This window comes from Plecotus auritus, assembly GCF_963455305.1.
Source record: "Plecotus auritus genome assembly, chromosome: 10".
Lineage (NCBI taxonomy): Eukaryota > Metazoa > Chordata > Mammalia > Chiroptera > Vespertilionidae > Plecotus > Plecotus auritus.
The window spans coordinates 23116583-23141173 of NC_137785.1; the positions used below are offsets into that span (position 1 = coordinate 23116583).

Genomic DNA, 24591 nt, shown 5'->3' on the forward strand with positions numbered 1-24591 from the left:
CAAGGGCACGTACTTCCGTTGCAGGCTCCTCCCTGGTCCAGGCTCTGGTCAGGGCACATGCAAGAGGCAACCAATGGATGTGTTTCTCTCACATCGATGTTTCTCTCTGTCTTTCCCTCTCTCTTCCACTTTCTCTAAAAATCAATGGAAAAATATCCTTGGGTGAAGAGTAAAAAAAAATAAGAGGAAGCTCAGAGAAGGCAGCAGACCAACAAGGGTCCATTTTACACTCTAACAGGCATTTTAATCTATGCACGTACCCCGCAAGGACCTAGAAGAAAGAATGACTAATTCTAACTGGGGATCTCATACACTTGACCAGGAGGAGACATTTCAGCTGGGTCCTAGAAGGTAGGGGTTTGCAGGTAGACGTATAAAATCGCTGTCAAAATGAAAGACAGGCCCGGCCACGTGGCTCAGTGGTTGAGCATTGACCTATGAACCAGGAGGTCACAGTTGGATTCCGTGTCAGGGCACATGCCCAGGTTGTGGGCTCGATCCCCAGTAGGGGGAGTGCAGGAGGCAGCACATCAATTATTGTCTCATCATTGATGTTTCCATCTCTCTCCTTCCTCTCTGAAATCAATAAAAATGTATATTTATTTTTAAAAACTAGACTGGACTCAGGAGAGGAGCTGTGAACTTTGCCTCTCTGAGAGATGGGCAGAGAAGAGTCCCCTCCTCACAGGCTTGTCATGATGCTTAGCGTGGAGCAGGCCCAAAGCTGAGCCATTACTTTCTGAATGAACGTTGTAACTGTAACGATATTTTTGGATTTGTGTTAAGATTAGGATTATCGGGCACTCAGCACATGAGCTTGTGCCAGCACTCTGAACACGTCTTGAATCGGTCTGGAATGTAATCCAGTGCTGTTTGGGACTTTTTCAGGTATTCCGTCTACAAGGATCCAGCAGGCTGGCTGAACATTAACCCCATCAATGGGACTGTGGACACCACCGCCGTGCTGGACCGCGAGTCCCCGTTCGTCCACAACAGCGTCTACACTGCCCTCTTCCTGGCCATCGACAGTGGTGAGCAAGTTTTTAAATGCCATCAAGCATATACTTTTCAGTTGTAAATATATTTTTCATTTATTCTGATATTCCTGGAGGTACTTTTAGGAAGAATATAAGTGTGTGGGGGCAAGGAAAGCTAATGTTGAAGCACACAGCAAGCCAAGTCCTAGAGTTCTCAGGTTTTTGTCTCGTTAGAGGTCGGAGCAGAGAGCTCACTGGGCTCCAACTCAGGCCGGCACTGAGGTGAGGGAGCCACGTTGATGTCTTTCGTCTTGGGGTCTTTTACTCAATGCAGGTGAAAGTCCCAGATGACACCCAACCCTGGTGATTGAATGGTGCCCGCAGTACACATCCGATCATGGCATGCTGCCCTGGAAAGCACCCGGTGCCCTCTGCTAGCTTCAGACTCACAAAACAATTGCTGTTCATTCAAAAGCTAGCAGTTAGCATCCACGGGCTGGACCCCACTCTAGATGCTGGGGGTGTGCAGTGAACAGACAAAAATGACTATCCCCATGCAGCTGGCACGATTTTGGAGAAAGGAAGAAAACTGAGTAAAATAGATAATACACTTTTTTTTTTTTAATGGAAAGCATACCACTTATGTGTGAAACAGGGAAATCGGGAAACGAGATCACAGATGTCAGGGTGCGATCATTTTCACTCGGCTGCCCCAGAGAGCCTTGTGAATAAGTGACAACATGAATGAAGCAAACACTGGAGCAGAGGGAGTGGGTGATCCATGAAGGGAGGGGGCAGCCCCCATACCTCCTCGGCTTCCACTTGGTGTGAAGTGGGCCCAGTTCTGAGTAGCATTCAAACACCGTGACCATTCCGTTGCTGTGTTGAGACCAGCTGTGGGGGACACGGGCAGGAGTAGGGAGACCTCATAGGAAACTGATGGTAATTTAGGCAAGATGGTGGCTTGGACCGGTACTAGGGGAGGGCATGAAAAGGGATCAGATCATGGGGATGTTCTGTATATTTCAGACACAAAACTAGCGGGATTTGCCATTGGCTGAGACGGGGGATCAGAGTTGTTTTGGGGATATGTTAAGCCGAGCTGTCCATTGTGTCAAACACACATGAAGGTCTGCTCTCCCTATTATTCCTAAAAGCCAGGTGTCTGAAGCTGAAAATTCAGTGTGAGACCTACAGATCCAAAGGATTTCCTGTAAGGCTCTCTATATGTAGGCTTCATGACACTCAGCAGTGGTGAGCTGAGAGTGCTCAGAGCCCCTCCTACAGGCTGGGCACTCACACACACACCAAGGCGGGGGGCACGCGTCTAGGAAGCGAGGCGTTGGTGTGACACCCAAAGGCAGAGGCGGCTTCCAGATGAAGTCGGCCTTGAGTCCGGGCTTGGGTAAGTGGCAGGTCGGGAAGTGGAGCCGCCTGAGCGCGCAGAGCAGAGGAAGCAAAACTGGAAGGGAGTCCGGCGTGGGAGGCAAGAGGCAGGAAGGGAAGCGTTGTAGCCACTGCGAGTGAATATGCAGACATTCAGTCGCATCTACGCGGGAAAGTCATGTCTTCAAAGCATCTCAAACTCCAGCCACGTCATGAGATGGAGCAAACATCTCACCAGTTTCCCACGGATTCCTGCGGAGGAAACTGCCCTGATGAGGCGGCACGGGGACACACACCACAGGGAGCTGGGCCTGGGCTTGGTTCTGGAGGCTCAAAGATGAACAGCACGTGGTCCTTGTGCTCAGTGGATAAGGAGTTCTTTGGGGAACAGTTAACAAAAGATGGCGATAGGAATCATACTGGTCTGATGGAACCAAGTCCAGAGGAGGCCCTCGTCCAGCCGTGGGGCAGTCAGGGAGTTTCTTGGAGGGTCCTCTAAACAGAGTGGTAAAGGATAAGTTGAGAAAGGATGGCGCATTCTAATAGAAGCCTGAAAGGATGTGGGGATGTGGGGATGTGGGTCAGCGCTGGACCTGGCACAGCAGGCCCCATATGCCAATGCCAGGGCGGAGAAGCAGGTGGGCCCCCGACTGTTCTAAGGTTGGAACTAGGTCTCCCGTTAAATGCAAGCTCCTATCACAATGCCTGGCTCAGAGCAGGTGCTCGCCTGGCTAACCGGTCATGAAACAGGCCTTGAAATGCCCCGTGTGCTGTGCCAAGGGGTTTGACTTATGCTGCTTACTTGCCACCAGAGGAAACTTGTGGATGGGCTTCTTGATCTTGTGAAACTGGATTACATGGGTATATCCCAATTTTGAAAATTCTTCAAGCTGTGCATTTATAGAAGCATGAACCTTTCTTTTTCAATAAAAACTTAACCGCCCAGCCAGTGTTGCTCAGTGGTTGAGCGTTGACCTATGAACCAGGAGATCACAGTTGATACCCAGTTGGGGCATATGCCCAGGATGTGAGCTTGATCCCCAGTGTGGAGCATACAGGAGGCAGCCGATCAATGGTTCTCTCTTACATTGATATTCCTCTCTCTCTCTTTCTCTCTCTCTCTTTTCCCCTCTCTCTCTCTCTCTCTCCCTCTATCTCTGGAATCAATAAAAATATATTTTTTAAACTTAACCAAAAAAATAAAATAAAAAATGACTTTACACAGAGCAAGTACCCGGTCCACTGTGCCTTCCCCGGGAAGGCCACAACCATTCACGGATTCCCTAAGTTCCGGTTTACCCTAGAGATAGACTCTCAGCATCTCTTCATTCTCAGGAAGGACAATCCTCAGCTGCTGGGCCAGGAAAGGTAAGCGAGAGGATGGCTGCAGAGAGAACAGAGCAGAGCCTACATTCTGCTCTCCCTCTGAGGGAAGAGGCCACATCAGAACTTGTAAAACAGAGCTCTACTTACTCAGCTCAGAACAACCATAGAGTTTTCCTCCAGGTGCCTCTTGGAGGCTAGAAACTGATTGGAATGGTGAATGCAGAGGAGCGGTTGGAAGCAGGGCTGACAACCTGTTCTGAGGTTAAGAGAACTAAAAAGCCCTTTGGACCTTGGGGCCTCAAAGCTAACCTAGATAGATCTAGAATCACCCTTCCCAATAATATCGGTAATGCTGGGTTATAGAGGATTTGGGGTGGAAAAGACACTTTAGCCCCTCCCTGTGGGCAGAAGCTAAATTGTAACCCACAGAGTGCTCAAGGATGTACAAGGCATTTTTCGTAAACTGTTATCAGTTTCAATGAGCTACAAATTGCCTAACAACATTGTTTCCTTATAACGGAAATGCTTTTTGTTTTGCTAAAGCAGGACTGGCTATATAGTTAAATGACTGGAAGAGTAAAGCCTTTAATCCTATGGATTAATAAGGTATGACCTTTAATGCTGGCAAGCATTTTATCTTTAGAGATGAATATCATCATTTACCTTCTGTGGTCCAGATTTTCTGAAAAGGTTAAGATAGTGCCGCAGAGTACGGGAATGCTTTTATTAAAGGCTTCAGTGGACACAGAACTGCTGGCCTATCTTTAAAGGAAAGTGGGGAGGGGGGAGGGCAGATAATAACTGTTAAGGAAAATACCGCGATGGAAAGAGACCATTCGGGAATGGAGTAAGATGGAGTCGCTTTGGGGATGCTGAGGAGGACAAAGCAGCAGCAGTTAGCACTGGGCTAGTCCCGATGTGATTACCACCCTGCTCAGGTAATCACCAGAAAGGTCAAATGTTAGTCTCACTGTCTTATATGAGCTGCAAACTGCCACAAGCAATTTCTCCTAAGATTCTGGAATGCCCCTGGGGGTGGCGCGGGCAGGACAGGCAGAGCGGGCTGTTGCTTCCTGGCTCAGTGCCTTTTGCTCAGGCTTCTCTCAGGCTGGTCTTCCTGCCCCTCTTCACCTACAACCTCATCTTTCCCTCCTCCTGGTCTGGAACTGTACAGGGCTCAGCATTCCACAGTTATTATTGAATGTCTCATATGCCCTCAGAGAAGGTTTGAATTGTGACTCCGAACTCCAGAGACAATATTGGGCCTCAGATAAGTCCAAATGCCCTTTCTCCCAGCACCCACGCTATGCAGAGTTTAAAAGAAAAAGGAAAAATATATATAAGTATCCCTTTTAGTTCTTCCCAAGGCTTTAGTTCTTCCCATATAAAATGCTCTGAACTAGAAAGCTCATTCTCTCTAGAGTCCATAGTAAGTGTTTATATGATTCTCAAAAGCGTTGCATTCCCCATGTATTTTCATTTGAAAGAATAAGGGAATGCTAGCAACAAACAAGCCCAATTATCCCTAAGTTCTGCTGCATGTTTTCATGACTCGGCAACTTGTATAAAGTAAGTTTGAGTCTGTCAGTGAAGAATGCGATGTGGGGTCCGAGAAGACACAGATAGAGAATGAAGCTGTGAGACTAAAGTGGAACAGACCACGATAATGACTTTTTATAGGCTCGGATCTGTCATGTCCCCACCTGTCTTTCCCTCAGCCCCTATGTGACGGATGTTCCCATCATACCAGCTGAGGCAAAATTGAAATATTATGCAAAGTACATTTAGATTGATTAAAAGACACAAGTGTTACCCAGCCCCACCGGAAATGACGACTGAACTACTGAAGAACCACGGCCCCCGAACTGAGGACACCGGGGGATGTGCACTTTAGAAGGAGGCCTCAATTTATGGTCTTTCTCTTTTTTGTAGATCAACCAAGCTCTAGACTGCATGGAGGATGTAGTGAGATTATTTAAATTAATTCTACTTAAAAGATGCTAGTTTGGATAAAACCAAGCCATTAGTTATGATGGCAACCCAATTAAGCCCGTTTAGCACCCCTTATCTCAGCTGTTATAGTAATTGAGGAAGAAAAATAAATTGAAGACTCAGCCATCATTCCTTGTTACTTCAAGTACCAGGAAAATATCAATCATGTTGAAAATACTACCTACAATTCTGTCCCTGAGAAAACAGCCCAATAAAAGAACTGCTGGCAGAGGCTGGGATCAGAGCCACCTGCAGACTGCGCGTGCATCCAGAGGGGATGGCCCGGTGCCCCCTGCACCTCGAAACGAGCCTGCTCCCAACTTAGCGGTGCCACCCTAGGTGTGTGACTTGTGCTATCTCGCCCTCAGTTTCCCCACCTGCCCTGCTGGGTTGTTATAAGGACTGGAAATCATGAATACAAGATTCCTGGTGCCTGGTAAACACCTAATAAATGTTTAAGTCAGCTGACTTGAACTTCTGGACTTTCTAAATATATTAGTACAGGATCATCAGTATCCAAGGCAAACTATGAAATGCCATCGGATGACCACCCTGTTGGTGGCCTGAGCATTTTTCTAGGGAAGGAGTGGGCTGGAGTCCTTCACTCAGAGTCAGGCTCTGTATCAGAAAATGCGCCAGAAAATGCCACCTTGGACATTGGCATCAATTCATGGGACTTGCCTGTCTCTAGGGGGAGATTCAGCCAACTTTCATCTGCCCGCCAGCAGGACCTTTCCACCCTGACCAGCCAAGCCAACCCTCTTCACTTGCTGCTCTCGGACCTCCACTGGGAAAGGAGACCGATTTGAGCTTAAAATGCTTTCTGCAGTGCCCATCTATGCCAGCTCAGCTCCTCCTGCCAAGGTGTCTCTTAGCCGGCCCTCCTCTGTGTTCCTTATTCCCCAGTTCAGCTAATAGCACCACCAGCTGTACAGTCCCCAAGCTGGGACCCAATCACCTGCCTACCCATCACCCCCAGTCCAATTCTGGCTGTCAGTTCAGCCTCCTGAATGCAGCCCCCGCCCCTCCACTCCGACTGCCCTCACCTCAGCCCTCATTGTCAGTTCCCATTACTGCCCTGGCATCCCAGCTGGTCTCCCTGTGTCCTCCTCCTCACTCAAGTCCATGCCTTTCCGTGCCGCCAGCATCCTCTGCTTTTATCAAAGTGATTCTCCGGCTTAAAAGTCTTTGTACTTCTTCCCACAGAATAGCCACTCTGTTTCCTCCTCCTGGAACAGCTTTCCCTCTCTCCGCAGAGCATTCTCACTTCCAGCACACTCAAATGCCATCTTTTCATGAAGCCTCTGATCGGTCCCCAGGCAGTTAATTACTCCATGCCACAGCCCCCTGACAGTAATCCCTGTATCTCTTCCTGCACTCACAGTGCTGTTGTGCATCTGTTCATGTGTCTGTTCCGGCCATACTGTTAGCGTCTCAAGAGCAGGCACCCTGTGCCATTGATTTTTCTGTACATCCACCCAGCCAGAGTAGAGTCCCAGTGAGTGATTTTTGACTGAATGAATACAAGGGAACTGCCAGGTTTAACATGGCCTCCAAACCAGCACTTCCCCTATTTTTTTCCTTTTCTCTAAAGTTGGCAAAATGGAAACAAAAAGCCAAACAGTTGACTTTTTAAAACAGTCCATTATTTCAGATGATTGTCTCTTCTAAAAGAAGTTTTTATCCCAATTATGTGAATAATTAGAGGCCCGGTGCACAAAATTTGTGCATGGGGGGAGGGGTCCCCTTAGCCCAGCCTGCACCCTCTTCAATCCGGGACCCCTTGGGGGTTGTCCGATTGCCAGTTTAGGCAGGATTGGGCCTAAACTGGCAATCAGACATCCCCCTCACAATCTTGGACTGCTGGCCCCAAGTGCCCCCTCCCTACTGGCCTGGTCACTCCTAACTGACCCCCCCTGCCAGCCTGGTCACCCCTTATTGGCCCCCCTGCCGGCCTGGTCACCCCCAACTTCCTCCCTCTGCCAGCCTGGTCACCCCTAACAGCCCCTTCCCCCCCCCCCCCCCCCCGCTGGCCTGGTCACCCCCAACTGCCTCCCCTGCTGGCCTGGTTGCCCCTCATGGGCCCCCTGCCAGCTTGGTCACCCCACGCAGCCTGCTGTTCAGTCGTTTGGTCATCCCTCACTAACCCCCCTGCAGGCCTGGTCGTAGGCAGCCATCTTTGTGAGGGCGTGATGGTCAATTTGCATATTACCTCTTTATTATATAGGATTGCCTCAGTTCTACATCAAGTATTATACATGGAAACCTGGTATTATATTTTGAAAAGCTATTTTCTACCAAGTTTTTTGTTGCTGTTGTTGGTTTACAATTAATTTTTTTAACAAATAAAATGGAATTGGCAATATCTTTTTTTTAGAAACTTAGATTTCTACTTTTTTATTTTTATTTTTTTAATATTTTCTTTTTATTTCAGAGAGGAAGGGAAAGAGAGAGATAGAAACATCAATGATGAGAATTACTGGTCCGCTGCCTCCTGCACGACCCCTCCTGGGGATCAAGCCCACAACCTAGGCATATGCCCTTGACCAGAATCAAACCCAGGACCCTTCAGTCCGCAGGCCCACATTCTATCCACTGAGCCAAACCAGCTAAGGTGGCAATATCTTTATTAACAAAGCAATTCCTAAAAATGCTGTGCTTTTCCGTCTGACTTATTTTGCTTAGCATGATACTCTCAAGATCTACCCATGTTGTCACAAATGACAGTGTTTCATCTCATTGCTGAGTAGTAGGATAAGAACTATATGATTTCACTCAGATGTGGGATATAAAACAGCAAATGACAAAACAAACAAGCAAACTCATAGACACAGACAGCAGTGTAGTGGTTACCAGAGGGAAAGGGGTTGGGAGGTTGAAGCGGGAAAAGGAGGGTCAAATGTATGGTGATGAGAGGAGACTGGACTTTGGGTGGTGAGCACACAATGCAATATGCAGATGATGTAGTCTAGAATTGTACACTTGAAATTTATGTAAACTCATTAACAAATGTTGCCCCAATAAATTTAATTTTTTAAAATGCTTATGCATTCAAAAATAATGAGATTCTTAGTTTATGGGGAAGATGCCAGAAATTTTGTAAAATACTGATACTGAAAAGCCATAGTAAACAGAACATAGGGATGGACAAAACAATGCAACGTATGGCCTTATAGAGAAGAAACCTGGTCCAGGCTCGCTTTCAAGCACAGCTGAAGATACGTTTGGAGCCCTGCTCTTTTGAAGTAAAAGCTCTGGCATGATTTGCTCACAACTGCTTGCTGAGGGCTCATCCAATATAAGGAAACACAGTGGGAACTCAGTGGGGAGGAGGTTACCCCACTCATGCATCTTGGCCCTATAAACAGCCTCCACTCCTGCATTCTGACTGCCCTCGCCTCAGCCCTCATTGTCAGTCCCCATTAAAGGAGCTGGGTGCCCCACCTTTGCTCAGGCGCCCTCATCTGTACTTTGCCTCCTCTTAATTCATCCTGTCTTCTGATTTTCCTCCCAGAATTTGGGCCTCAGTCTCCCTTGAGACACCAGATGAGTTCTCTGTCCTTGGCCCTGGCATGGACTCCCTGCTCTGAGCCCCAGTTGCACAGACTCCATCGCACACACAGTTCTCTTCTCCCCCAAATGAGACAGAGAGGCCTTGAATGTAGACACAGTCACTACTCTCAGCATAGAAGCATGGTAGAAATGGAAAACTTGAGGAATAGAAACACGGAGAACCGTCCTGATGCTTAGAACCCATGGAGCTCAGAAATGAGCTTTCTGTTTCTCTCCCTTCCCCCACTTCCCTCTTGCATTTTAGTCTTCACAAAGACAGCCTTACTTTTCACACTGCTCCCCACCTAACACCACCTATACTCATGATTCCAGGGGACTCTTGATGACATAAATGGCTTTGGAGTCTTATCTTTCTTGTCTGGAGATTGTAATGTGTGAGAAGCTGGTCCCTTGTATGCAAGTGTTTATAGCAGCACTAGAGGCCCAGTGCACGAAATTCGTGCACAGGTATGGTCCCTAGGCCTGGCCTGTGATCAGGGACATCTTCCCCAGCTGCCTGCAGCCAGCCCTGCCCCCTGCCGCCACCCACCCCCGGTTCCCTGTTCGCCATCAGGTGATAGGTGCCTGATGGCGGGGGGAAGGGACCAAGAGGTCGGCTGTGCCCACCCGCTTGCCGGCCCCGCCCCCACCACGGGTGGCCATGAGGCTATCAGAGTCTGCCAGCCAGGGAAAGGGTCCAAGAGGTGGTCAGTGCACCTCATAGTGACTGGTCCAATGGTCGTTCTGGTCATTCTGCAATTAGGGTCAATTTGCATATTACCCTTTTATTATATAGAATAGAGGCCTGGTGCACGAATGGGGGCCAACTGGCCTGCCCTGAAGGGGGTCCCGGATTGGGGTAGGGAACTCCCGCTGGGGGCAGGGCTGGGCTGGGTGAGGGGCCGCAGGCGGTTTGCAGGCCGGCCATGCCCCCAGCTTTGTCAGGAAGGACGTCTGGAATGATGTCCAGAATGACATCTGGAAGACGTCCGGTCTATCCAGTCTAATTAGCATATTACCCTTTTATTAGTCTAGATCAGCCGTGGGCAAACTACGGCCCACGGGCTGGATCCGGCCCGTTCGGCTGTTCTATCCAGCCCGCGGAGCCGAAAGAGCGGTGGGTTCTCTTGCTCTCCCCTCCGCTCCTTTACTTTGAATTTATATTAGTTCACACAAACACTCCATCCATGCTTTTGTTCCGGCCCTCCGGTCCAGTTTAAGAACCCATTGTGGCCCTCGAGTCAAAAAGTTTGCCCACCCCTGGTCTAGATTGTTCATAATAGATAAAAAATAGAAATGACCCAAATGTCTGTCACCTAGTGAACTGATAAAGCATCGTCTCTTCATAAAGTGAAATATTATTCAGCCATAAAAAGGAATGAAGTACAGACTCATGCTATCACATAGCTGAACCTTAGAAATATAACGCTAAGTTTAAGAAGCCAGACACAAAAGATCATATTTTATATAATTCCATCTATAGAAATTTCCAGAAAACACAAATCTATAGAGAAAAAAAGCAGATTAGTAATGCCTAGGGCTGGAAGTGGGTAAGGAGAGTTAGTACAAGTGGGCCCAAAGTGGGTTTTTTCTGGGGGGGTAAGGGGTGATGGAAATGTTCTAAAATTAATGGCGATAGTTGCACAACTCTGTAAATTTACTCAATATGAATTGTTTAAAAAAGAGTGAGAGACAAGAAAGTAAAGTATAATTGGACAAAATATTTCTAAATCCCTGTGTAACTTTTGAGATTATATTTTTTTTCTAATTAGTATAATAATCATGGTTATTATAAAGAAAATTAAAAAGAAGTATTATTTAAATGCTAATTACCTGGAGAGATAAACATTATTTAGGCTTTGTTATATTTCTTTCTCATCTTTTTCTAATCACATATATTTTTTTGATTAGGATCACACTGTTTTTCATTGTGTCTCTTACAAGAGTTTTTTTTTTCTTCCTGAGTAATGGGACCTATCAGAAAAATCTCAACGTTTTCTGGCTAAGTAGAAATCCTGTTTGGCCAGAATTCTGAATTAAATAAAATTCCTTTATGATTTTTTCTCATCACATCCACACTCATATCATCAAAGCTGGGAGACCCATGTACAAACATGTTCTGTTGTACTGACTTCGTCTCTGTAGGTCTCCCACAAGGAGCAATATACTGTCAGTCATGTAAATAAGGAAAAAATGGAAGACTGCTTTTCACCCTCTCTCCCAACGCTTGATGCCCACCACACACGCCAATATAATAAAACCTTGTGCTCACTAGTCTGGCTCAGATGGAGGGTTGTGTCATGATCACCAATCATCACTTTCACTTTCTGGGAAAGCGCACGTGGTGTGGGAACACCGTGTCTTCAGGCCACAGGTCTCACACCGGTGATACACCGACCTTAGCCTGGGACAAGTTACTTAATCTACCTGAGTCCAAGTTTCCTCGCCCTGGAAAAGAGGGAAAACTAGAAAGTAGGACCCGGAATGCTCAAAGCAGCCACCTCTCTGATCTGCTTGGACTTTTCCTCCTCTGAGTAGTAGCGGGTGTTCAGTTTCTCTACATAAATCCTTCCTTTTCCTTAGTTGTATGAGCCTGCTTCTCGTAGAAAATGCACAGCTATGCCCCAAATAAACCTAGAGCGCGAAGTCCAAGTGTAAAATAGCGAACCAACAAGACCAAGGGCATAGCCCGGCTGGCAACAGGCCTGGTGCCCAGCTCGAGCTGCCAGCTCAGCCTCTCATAGGCAGTTATCCCAGCTCAGAGAAAAAAGTGCGAGTTAAATTGTCCTGGTTCGAAATCAAGAAGTGGGTCAGTTTGGTCCTGTCTTGGTCATGTGATGTGCTGAGAGGTATTATAAGCTGTCCATGCTGAGTGGGGTCAACAAAGCCAGCAATGGGAGCATGAGGTGGCCAGTGCCCGGAAGACCCTGGCAGGCTGCCAACTCCATGGAGTCAGTGCCCCTCTTAAAGCCACAGTCCTCTGGATGGAATGGACTCCATTATCGAGATTCATGGGAAAGAAATGGTGACCATTTCCCCCACGTCTTGCCAGAGTTTGGCAGCATGAGCACGGGAAGCTCATGAATAATCCACCAACATCTGAAGGCTGGGCGTGGGGAGTTGTTGAATGGGCACGGAGTGCCAGTTGGGAAGATGAAAAATTCATGAGATGGATGTGGTGATGTGAATGTACTTAATACCACAGATACTTAAAAACATTTAGGAAGGGCCCTGGCTGGCTTGGCTCGGTGGATAGAGTGTCCGCCTGCAGACTGAAGGGTCCTGGGTTCGATTCTGGTCAAGGGCACATGCCTGGGTTGCAGGCTTGGTTCCCGGTGGGGGGCCTGCAGGAGGCAGCCTGTCAACGATTGTCTCTCATCATTGATGTTTCTGTCTCTCTCTCCCCTCTCCCTTCCTCTCTGAGGTCAATAAAAACATTTTTTTAAATGTTTAGGAAGGTAAATTTTGTTGTGTATATTTTACCAAAATTAAAAGTTCATAGATGCCATGGCTGGTGTTCTCAGTGGTTAGAGCGTCTGCTGAAAGGGCTCAGGTTCAATTCCCAGTCAAGGGCATGTGCCTGGGTTGTGGGTTCGCTCCCTATCCCTGATCTGTCTCTCTTATATCGAGGTTTCCCTCCTCTGTTTATCTCTTTCTCCCTCTCCCTCCCTCCCTTCCCATCTCTGAAAAACAATGGAAAAAATATCCTCAGGTGATATTTTTTTTAACAAAAAAAAATAATAGCTCATAGGGGAAAAAAATAAAATAGTAGTAATAATTTTAAAACCCAAGTCATGGATTAGGGACTTTGGTTTGCTTTCATGGTTGAAATAAGAGCCTGAGGAATCTACCTACATCGTTCTGACATGGAAAGTAAAGGTTGGAGAAGAAGGCCTGAGACTCAACTGGTTAATTTGAGCCCATCCTAAACCTCTCCGGGCCTCAGCCTCAGAACACCTAAGACAAAGGCGTCCGGGATCAGCTGCTCTGAACCAGCGCGGAGTTCACGGCTGCAGTTCCGGTGTCTGCTGACCATTTCCCCCTTCCCCCAGTGTTAATGTAGGTGCATCTCTCCGAGGCAGGGCCATGACCGTCATCAGGGCCCCAAAGGGGAACCCACCTCCCATTCAGTTTAAGAGCCACTGACAGGTAGGGTTCCTGTCTCAGGGGCCTCCCATCTTCTAACACTGTGCAGACGGAGCCCCTACACACGCAAGGCGGCCTCTCCACATGTTCGGAAGTTGGACGTCCTCTGACCCTTGTGGGAGACAGGGGAGATGAGCTGAATGGTTCTAGTTCTATATCGCAGGAGTTTTCCTCAAACTGAGGCTTTTTTTTTTCTATTGAAATAGAAAATCGATGAAAGTGGGCACAGTAGCATGCTTGGTTCTGATATTTGATTATGCAGAGAAGTTCCTTGGGGGCTGGGGTTGCTGGTGGAAAGGGGATGAGAAGGGATGAGAGATTTTTGCTGAGTGCTGAGAAATACCTAGAAGCTCCAGTATTTAGTTCCTGGGGCCCCGGAACTATTGGAGTAAAATGGCTTATGAAGAATCATTATGGGTTTTATTTTGTTTTTCTTTATTGATTAAGGTATTACATATATGTCTTTATCCCCCCATTGCCCCCCTCACCCCTCCCCCGCTCCTTCCCTCACCCTCTGTGTCCATTGGTTATCCTTATATACATGCATATGAGTCCTTTGATTGATTGCCCCCCCTTCCCCCCACCCTCCCCTGCCTTCCTTCTGAGGTTTGACAGTCAGTTCGATGCTTCTTTGTCTCTGGATCTGTTTTTGTCCATCAGTTTATGTTGTTCATTATATTCCACAAATGAGTGAGATCACGTGATGTTTATCTTTCTCTGACCTACTTAGCATAATGCTCTCCAGGTCCATCCACACTGTTGCAAATGCTAAGAGTTCCTTCCTTTTTACTGAAGCATAGTATTCCATTGTGTAGATGTACCACAGTTTTTTAATCCATTCAACTGCTGATGGGCACTTAGGCTGTTTCCAAATCTTAGCTATGGTAAATGGTGCTGCTATGAACATAGGGGTGCATATATCCTTTCTGATTGGTGTTTCTGGTTTCTTGGGATATATTCCTAGAAGTGGGATCACTGGGTCAAATAGGAGTTCCATTTTTAGTTTCTTGAGGAAACTCCATACTGTTATCCACAGTGGCTGCACCAGTCTGCATTTTCACCAGCAATGCACAAGGGTTCCTTTTTCTCCGCATCCTCACCAGCACTTGTCATTTGTTGATGATAGCCGTTCTGACAGGTGTGAGAAGGTACCTCATTGTCATTTTGATTTGCATCTCTTGGATGATTAGTGACTTTGAGCATGTTTTCATATGTTTCTTGGCCTTCCTTCTGTCCTCTTTCGAAAAGTATCTATTTAGGTCTGTTGCCCATTTTTTGATTGGATTGTTTATCTTCCTTTTGTTAAGTTGTATGAGTTCCCTGTAAATGTTTGGTACTGGCACAAGAACAGACATATAGACCAATGGAATAGAATAGAGAACCCAGAAATCAACCCAAACTACTATGCTCAATTAATATTTGACAAAGGAGGCAAGAGTATACAATGGAGTCAAGACAGTCTCTTTAATAAATGGTGCTGGGAAAATTGGACAGATACATGCAAAAAAATGAAACTAGACCACCAACTTACACCATACACAAAAACAAACTCAAAATGGATCAAGGACTTAAACATACGACGGGAAACCATAAAAATACTAGAGGAATCCACAGGCAGCAAAATCTCAGACATATGCCGAAGCAATATCTTCACCGACACAGCTCCTAGGGCAATGGAAACTAAAGAGAAAATAAACAAATGGGACTACATCAAAATAAAAAGCTTTTGCACAGCAAAGGAGACCATCAATAAAACAACAAGAAAGCCCACTGCATGGGAGAACATATTTGCCAATGTTATCTCTGATAAGGGTGAAGAATCATTATTTTTTAATTACATTTGAATTTTGGATGGTGATTTTCCTCCCCCCTGTGCATATAAGCTGGGAGAGGCTCTTTCCCTGGGGATTTTGAAAATCCTCTCGTTACCTTATGAATGAAAAAGCAAGTTCATTTTATTTGACTTCAGAAAAAGACATCATCAGGCTGGCCTGGGAATAACGCATGCGGAATTGAAGACAGTAGTATAATTAAGTTCACAAAAGGCCCATTCGTATGGCCCTATTTCATATATTCATAATGCCTTCTCATCCATTCTACCAAGTGACTTCATAATATATTCAGAGTGGAGAAAAATATAGTGGATTCCTCTGAGATATTCAATTAATTTAGTACAAAGAAAAAAAGTAATTTTTCAATAAAGAAATTCAACCAAATGACTAAAGCTGACATTGGGTAACCAAGTTCAAAGTAATGATGCATTTCCTTTGAGTTCTTGCTCTAACAAAAGATGATAAGCCACCATTAGAAATAGCAATCCTTCTGATAATTAATTACATCTGTGTTCCTATCTTAGCAGACATGTATTTGCATGTTTACTCTGGAACTGTCTTCGGGTGTTGATATATGTAAAGTTCCACCAACCCCACTAGACAGTATCTGTTCTCACTGCCTCACAGTGAGCTTCCTTCAAGCGGGTTTCTTCCCCACTAAGGGAAGACCCCTCCCAAAAAGTCACCAGCAACATGCTCCTTGCAAGATCCCATTGCTTCTCTTTAATCCTTATCCTTTTGGGCATCATAACACATTGCCTCATCTTCCAGTTCATCTCCGCTGTCTCCTGCAAACTGCCATCTGCTCTTTAAACTTGGGGCATTCCATCTCCCTCATTCTTTCACCTAATTTGCTAGAAAGGTTTCAAAAGTATCTGTGTTGACAATGCCCCCGTTGCCAACCCAGCCCTGGCATTTCTCCTAAGTTCTGTGCACCTGTACATGTTGCACTGAATACGGGGCTTATCAGCACCATCAAATCTGATGGTGCTTTCCATTCCCCACTGCCTTCCGCGCTTCTTCTGGCGCCTCACCTGAGAACCCAGGCACCAAGAAGAGACATTTCTTTCCTGCTCAAACCACCCGCATCATGACGCAATCCATTGCTGGGCTCCAATGTCCAACATCTCCTGTCAGTACCACTGTGTGTTTCTACAAGTGAGTCAGGTCAGGTTGTTTCACTGCCTTTCTGACGACCCTCCAGTGGAACTTGTCATGATAGTCAAGGCCCCATGCCCTACGGGAGATCTCCAGCCTCATCCCCTTGCCATGCTCGCAGACAACAGGGGACAGCCATGATGTCTGACAACCTTGCCTGTGTCCACACAGGCCAGGAGCGCAGGATGAGCTGCAGCCAATTTGAGTGTCAGCAGAATGCCTCGTGATCCTCCCAGAACTGTGGGCATGGAAGGCTTGTGAGGAGCTGCTATGGGCCACTTCTCACTGGCCTCCCTGATCCCCTGGGAGGCTGTCACAAGACAGTTTCTCGTCATCTTCCAGGTACTGATGAGGGGCGAGGCTTTCTGCCCAGCCCTCTTAGAGTGCAGCTGCAGACAGTAAAACCACTGAGAGGCAGCTTGAAATTGGCTCCTCAGCACCAGGGTCTCCCTTCATCTGTGATGCAGCCAGCTGCCCCCTGGGGCTTGGGTGTCACCTACACACAGGCCATCTTTGCCTACTCATCCTTTGACTGTCCCTGTAAGTAATAAGCTGCCTGAATCTAAAAAGGACTCATTGTTTCTTCACCACCAGAACCTGACAGATCCGGCCTGGCCTTGCGCTGGACACCCATGCTCTGAGCTCAGATATTCACTACCTTCCACCCCATGTGATCCAGAACTTGAATCAAAACCGAATGTGCACTTCCAGGAAAAAGAAAAACACGGGAGGAGATAAAATAAAATTAAGCTTGTAAATCTGGTTCAGTGCAAATGAGGATAGGAAAAATAGAATGGGGCCAGACATTAGGTCAGTACCAGTGCATAAAATTAGAGCACAGTCATTTCAGACGCACAGCAAATCCTTTTGGAATAAGGCAAATCCATACACTTACTAACTACAGCTAGGGCAAATGTGGCTCTAACTTTCCTCACAGAAAATTTGGACTATTAATGGATGCTTTGTCCCAGGAACCAACCTCTAATTCATAGATGAGTAAAAGTGAATTTAAAGGAAGTTAAATGAAATCATGCTGAGTCATACCAAGATTAAACAGCCTTTTCTTTAGGTGAGTTTATAAGGGCTTTTTTTCTTTTTTAAAAAAAAAAAATATATTTAAATTGACTTCAGAGAGGAAGGGGGAGGGAGAGAGAGAAACATCAATGATGAAAGAGAATCATTGACTAGCTGCCTCCTGCATGCCCCCTGCTGGGGATCGAGCCTGCAATCTGGGCATATGCCCTTGACCGGAATCAAACCCAGGACCCTTCAGTTCACAGGTCAACACTCTACCCACTGAGTCAAACCGGGTTGGGCTATAAGGGCTTCTTAAAATAATGTTTCTTAAAGTGAAAATCATATAGTAGCTGAAATTTTTAAAAATGAAGCTTTATGTATAAGACCCAAAGATTATGTTATAGCCAGCCTGTGGTTTTATTTCTCATAACTAACCCACCTTCTCAGACTGTCCTGTGCTGCCTGGCCAGCCCCCATGGCACCATCACCCTGGCCAGCCCCCATGGCACCGTCACCCCGACCAGCTCCCATGGCACCGTCACCCTGACCAGCCCCATAGCACCATCACCCTGACCAGCCCCATGGCACCGTCAGCCTGGCCAGCCCCCATGGCACCGTCACCCTGACCAGCCCCATAGCACCGTCACCCTGACCAGCCCCCATGGCACCATAACCCTGACCAGCCCCCTTGGCACCGTCACCCTGACCAGCCCCATAGCACCGTCAGCCTGACCAGTCCCCATGGCACCATCACCCCGGCCAGCCCCCATGGCACCGTCACCCCGACCAGCCCCCATGGCACCATCACCCTGACCAGCCCCCATGGCACCATAACCCTGACCAGCCCCATAGCACCGTCAGCCTGGCCAGCCCCATAGCACCGTCAGCCTGGCCAGCCCCTTTTGTGTGTTTTTTTCAGACCATTTTTCTTACAAAAGAAAACCCTGGAAGGGCTCCCTCTGCAACCAACTACCCATTCAGTGTAGAGCTATTCCCCATAAAACATGGCCTTCTCTCCTGGAATCTCTACCTTCCTGTGCCACCAACATATGGGAATACTTGGGTATCTATAATAATAAAAGTGTAATATGCTAATTAGACTGGTCAGCCGGAAGACCTTCCGGAAGACCTTCTGGACGAAGCTGGGGCTGCAAGGGCCGAGGCAAGCCGCCGCAGCTGTGAGGGCTGAGCCCCTTGCATAAATTTCGTGCATCAGGTCTCTAGTATTTAGATAAAAGGTTGAATTTTTTTAAATACATTTTTATTGACTTCAGAAAGGAAGGGAGAGGGAGAGAGAGGGAGAAACGTCAATGATGGAGAGAATCATTGATCAGCTGCCTCCTGTACACCCCACACTGGGGATCGAGCCTGCAACCCGGGCATGTGCCCTGACCGGGAATTGAACTGTGACTTCCTGGTTCATGGGTCAACGTTCAACCACTGGCCACACTGGCCAGGCAAAAGGTTGAATTAGGAGCCAGGAAAAGTCCCTTTGTTATCTCCATTATCAGAGTGACTTTCAGTGTGTTAGTATGACTTGTGTGTTAGAAGCTCAGTGTTCTAAAGGTGATGCCTGAAGAAAAATCAAAAGTCGTGTGTATGATGACAGGCTTGGAAACCACTAAGCTTTATGCAGATGTGTAAGCTCTCACCTTTAGTCCTGTTTGAACCCCTTCAATCATCAAGGTGTCTGGCGTTGGGGAAGTGCTGTTTTAGCAGGTGTGTGCTCACATGGCCCCTCTTCCCTAGGCGACCCGCCTGCCACCGGCACTGGGACTTTGCTGATCACCTTGGAGGACGTGAACGACAACGCTCCCTTCATCTACCCCACGGCGGCCGAAGTCTGCGATGATGCCAAAAACCTCAGCGTGGTCATTTTGGGAGCATCAGATAAGGATCTGCACCCAAATACAGATCCTTTCAAATTTGAAATCTATAAGCAAGCTGTTCCTGATAAAGTCTGGAAGGTCTCCAAGATCAACAGTAAGTCAGCCACACGTTCCACACTTATTCTTGTGGCTTTAGCCTAGTGACTCTGGCTTGGTTTCTTTCCCCAAACTGTTCCTCCTTTCCTCTCTCTTGTGTGTTCTCAAATGGTTTATTTCAAGTTATTTATGCACTATAAATATTGATAATTTTCCCACCGGAAAATGAATACAATATGTAAATATGTTAAATATGAGTTCCTTATAATGCAAACATGAAAGTTTTCTCTATTGCTTCCTCTCTTATCTTTTCTATACTGGACACAGCATAATCTCTGCCCTGTATGGACTGTACACTCTATGGTGTGCATAGTATATGCTGTGTACGCTACACCTTACACTGAACACTCTATACAGCACACCCTGTACTATGCACCTTACTGTACTCTGTATGTGATCCACCCTGTACTGTACACTCTGTACTATACACTATACTGCATACCCTACACCATCCAGTCAATACTGTATATCATATACTGTACACCTTGTACTGTACACTCTGTGCTTTACATCCTGTACTGCACAGCCCTATACAGCACACACACCCAGTCTCCAGCCTTCAAGAGCCGGGTCTCTGCTTCTCCCTAAGCATGTCTTGGCTGGGCTGTCTCTCCTCTCTCGAATAACTGTGCTTACATTGACTTCCGCCAGCACCGGGGAGAGTTGCTTCCTGGTGAACTTGCTTTTATAAAAGACTAAGAAGAAGAAGAGCACCAGTTCAGGTCCCCAGCTTCCATTTTATGCTGCAGACCTCCTCAAAACTGACTCAGTCTTTATTATGACCTTGCCTTTGCTTTCAGCTTCGATATCTTCTTTCATCTATCCTGTCCCTCATTTATGAAACTCACAAGCAGTGTCCCTTCCTGCCAATCTTTCCATGCGGGCATGTGGTATTCAAAACTTGGCCCAGCATGTATCACCTGCCTTATTAAGACTGAAACCCCAATATATTGAGTAATGAAGTACCCCTCTATCTACAATACCTCACCCACTTTCCTCCTCGCTAAGTTCACCTTGCCTGGAAATAAAGCCAAAAGCCAGAACTCACGCCTTAGGTAAGATACACTCTGCCATCAGTAATGAACGGCTCCTGCCATTGACCCAGTCAGGGCTCCCTCTTGTTACATTAGTGGTAGAATTTTTGAGAGAGATGGGGGATTACCATTTCATTAAGTTCTGAATATGTATAGTACACTTGTGCATAAAATTTTCTATTAAAAATCTCATATGTATTGTGATGGCTTTATCTCACATCTCATTTTATTACTGCCTTTCTCCTGTTATTGATTATAGTTGCCTGTTTGTCTATTTTATTGCTTTTTAAAGAATGAATTTTGTTACACTGATTATTTTTAATTAAAACAGCCCTTCTCTTGTTTGAGGGGTTACTGTTTTGTTTGCTAGTGTATGCAGCTGCAGAGGATTTGAACAATCATCACCAGATCTTTCCAACTGGAACTTTCTCATTCAAGAGTTTCTTCTCTACTTGAGGGAGAGGGGGGAATGTCCCATGAGTTAATCTGCCATTTCACTGGGGTAATTTTCTACCTTGGTTACATCGGCGTTGCCATCTAACCTTCTGGTTAGGATAATACTTCATCTGCTTTCCCTCCTGGTTTTATGTAATAGATAAAATGCCTTCTAAATTCTTTTTCTTGTCCCCAATTTTTTCCCCCCAAATACTTAGCATTGTCTATGCCCAGAGAGGGGCAGTTTAAAACAAACAAACAAAAAATCCTTAGTCATCTGAAAAGGAATAGCCTGAGGCTAAAACAGTAGCCAGGTAGGGTGGCCACTCTGAGGGCTGCCCAGAGGCCTGGATAAGGGCAGGTATTCCCACCAAACATGGGCTTAAAGACCCCCATCTCCACGTGTGGGCTGTGCGGTGGATCCCCATTCAGATCCAGGGCTGTGGGCTCTGGGCTGAGAGCAGAATCCACCCCCCTGGCGACACACAGGCTCAAGCCCACACAGAGAGTGAGAGGACTTTTTTTTTATTGGGGGGGGGGGGGGCGTTCCAAGAATTTATTTTTATTATTTAAATTTGGATTCCTATACAAAAATCTCTGAACTGGTAATTTTTTTCTTTTCTTCCAGTTTTTTTAAAGTATAATTGACAAATAAAAATCTATACATTAAAAGCCTAAGCAACTGGCCAACCGGCCAGTAGCTATGATACGCACTGACCACCAGGGGGCAGACGCTCAACACAGGAGCTGCCAAGCTGCCGTCACTTGGCAGGGGTGATTCTCAGATGATGCACCCGGGACCAGAGAGGAGGGAGCCCGATTCAGGGGTGCATCACCCCAGAACCGCCCTCTCACAATCTGGAAACCCTCAAGGGATGTCGGAGAGCTGGTCTCAGCCCGATCCCTGCAGGCCAGGCCGAGGGACCTCACCAGTGCACGAACCCGTGCACCGGGCCTCTAGTTATATATATATATATTTAAAATGTACACTATGATCATTCAAGAATAGATTTTTACGTTATTTTTTCTAGATATCGAATATGCTCTTTCTGAATATTGCTTTATTGGTATAATAAATTTGCACGGAGGGGTTCTTGCTACTCAATCATTTCACAAAAGTGGATCCCCTTGAAATTGATGATAATAACACTGAAATATAGACCTCCTTGATGATGGAAACGTTCTACTTGGGCTGCCAGGGTGGTAGCCACCAGCCACGTGTGTTTGCCAGGCACCTGAAATGTGGCTGGTGCAATTGAACTGAATTGATATGTTTATCCAATGTTAATGAATTTAAATTTAAACACCCACCTGGTTATAAACAAAATGCAATGCCTGTTTTGCACGATCTCACTCTTTTGTTGGAAAGGTATGACCCTCTCTCATGAAGGCCCCTTGTCTTCACAGACACGCATGCCCTGGTAAGCCTTCTTCAAAACCTGAACAAAGCAAACTACCAGCTGCCCATCATGGTGACAGATTCAGGGAAACCGCCCATGACGAACATCACAGACCTCAGGGTACAAGTGTGTTCCTGCAAGAATTCCAAAGTGGACTGCAACGCCGCGGGGGCCCTGCACTTCAGCCTGACCTCAGTCCTGCTCATCTCCCTCTTCAGTGTAGCTTGTAAGTTGGCCTAACTCCAGTGCGTGCATAATAATGAAAACGTAATCAAAGCCTTTTTCCCATGTATCTTCAAAAAAATTTATCCCAGAGGAAACATTTGTTTTAGTTGATGTCTGTGTAATAGAGGGTGTTACATGTAAAAGTGCTCCAAGTACTTTTGAAAGGCATCTTACCATACCCCTTGCTACACTACAGGACAGGTGGAGATACTGCCTGTTGATGCCCCTGAACTTGAGCTAATACCAATGTGTCTGGATTAGTTAACTGGTCTGCCAGGGCCCTATTTCTCTCTACATTGTGCTGAATAATCTTTCTCAGGGTTGAAGTAGATACTACAACTTTTTAAGAACAATCATGAGAATTCATGGATGGCAGTGGGGCCATAGGAAAAGAGATAAATGTATAATTCACACATTGTTTTCACTGCCTGGTGGTAAGGGCTTTAATGTAATGGAGCATTATTTTAAACAAATAAATTATTATACCTAGTAATATAGATGTGAGCATAAAACGAATAGACATTTCCTACTTATGGGATACTAGTCCAGTTTTAATTTTAGCAATTATTTACATACTAGAGGTCCAGTGCACAGATTCGTGCACTGGTCGGGGGCATGGCCTGTGGGTATCAGCCCCCTGTGGGAGCATCGCTCATCCAGGTCAGCTGATGAGCATCTGCCCCCTGGTGGTCAGTGCACATCATAGTGACTGGTCAACCAATTGTCCTGGTCATTCTGCCATTAGGTCACTGGGCTTTTATATATATACTAGAGGCCTGGTGCACGAAAATTCGTGCACTCGGCGGGAGGGAGAGGGTGTCCCTCATCCCGGCCTGCACCCTCTCGCAGTCTGGACCCCTCGGGGGATGTCCACCTGCTGGCTTAGGCCCGCTCCCCAGGGGATCAGGCCTAAGCTGGCAATCAGACATCTCTCTGGCAGCCCGGGAGCTCTCAGGGGATGTCCTACTGATGGCTCCTAAGCCTCAGTTGGACATCCTTAGCACTGCCGAGGAGGCAGGAGAGGCTCCCGCCACTGCCCCTGTACTCGCAGCCATCAGCCTGGCTTGTGGCTGAGCAGAGCTCCCCCTGTGGGAGCACACTGACCATCAGGGGGCAGCTCCTGCATTAAGCATATGCCCCCTGGTGGTCAGTGCACGTCATAGCGACCAGTCGTTCCAGGTTGTTCCGCTGTTAGGGTCAATTTGCATATTACCCTTTTATAATATAGGATAGATAGCTAATGCCATTCAAAAGCCTTTTGGCCCTCGGTATTTACATTTTGACAGGATTACTAATGTAATTATAAATTTGGAAGTTGAGAAATTGATGATTAGAAAAAAAATAACAGAAGTTACTATATCCTGATGACAGTGGCAAGTAAGGTCACAGGCAACACACATTCCAACGTCAGAAGTTACTATGTGTAAAGCTCTGTACAGGGCCAGCGTCCTATGAGTAGAGCTAAAGAGGAAAAGACTTTATCATGAGAAGTGTCTCACTGGATAGTTGAGACATTTCTTCAAGGAATGAAATATTGCAGGTAAAGGTGTTCCTCTCTCCAGTTTTATTATTCTCTCTCCCAAGAGACAATAGCTTTTATGAGTTAGAATGTGTCCTGAAATGTTTTATACTTTTACTACACACACACACACACACACACACACACACACACACACCATGTATAGTTCTATTCTGTGCCGTTTGGAAAACTTTATGTAATTTGTATTACATTGAGCATGATGTTGTGCATCTTGCTTTTCTTCCTCTTCTCACTGTATTTCCAAGATTCATCTATGTTGTTCTAGTTCAGGGGTCAGCAAACATTTTCTATAAAGGGCCAGGCAGCAAATATTTTGGGTTCTGTGGGCCGTATCAGGCCTCCATCACATATTCTTTTTTATTGTGGGTGTGGGTTATTTTGGCTTCATTCTTTTGTTCTTTACCACTCTTTAAACGTGTGAAAAACATTCTTAGCTTGAGAGCCACACAAGCACACCATGGCCCACCAGCCATAGTTCACCCTGCACTAGTTCATTCATTTTAACAGCGAGAGAGTATCCTGTCACATGACTATGGCACAGACGCATTAGGGTTATTTACAGTGTCCTGCTCTGACCAGCTCTTGC

General features: G+C 46.3%; 1 protein-coding gene across 3 annotated transcripts in view; it reads left to right on the forward strand.

Annotated features, from left to right (window-relative positions):
* Positions 1 to 24591, forward strand: part of CDH13 (cadherin 13) — a gene marked incomplete at its 3' end in the record, with an annotated part of 1096460 nt that overhangs the window by 1065187 nt on the left and 6682 nt on the right. For 2 of the 3 annotated variants that reach the window (XM_080645767.1, XM_080645768.1), the window contains 3 exons: positions 889 to 1031; positions 19136 to 19369; positions 22248 to 22466. In XM_080645767.1, the coding sequence (XP_080501893.1) occupies positions 889 to 1031; positions 19136 to 19369; positions 22248 to 22466 (596 nt within the window). Of the gene's footprint in view, positions 1 to 888; positions 1032 to 19135; positions 19370 to 22247; positions 22481 to 24591 lie in introns of those variants that run through there. The other variant, XM_080645766.1, reaches the window with a different exon arrangement.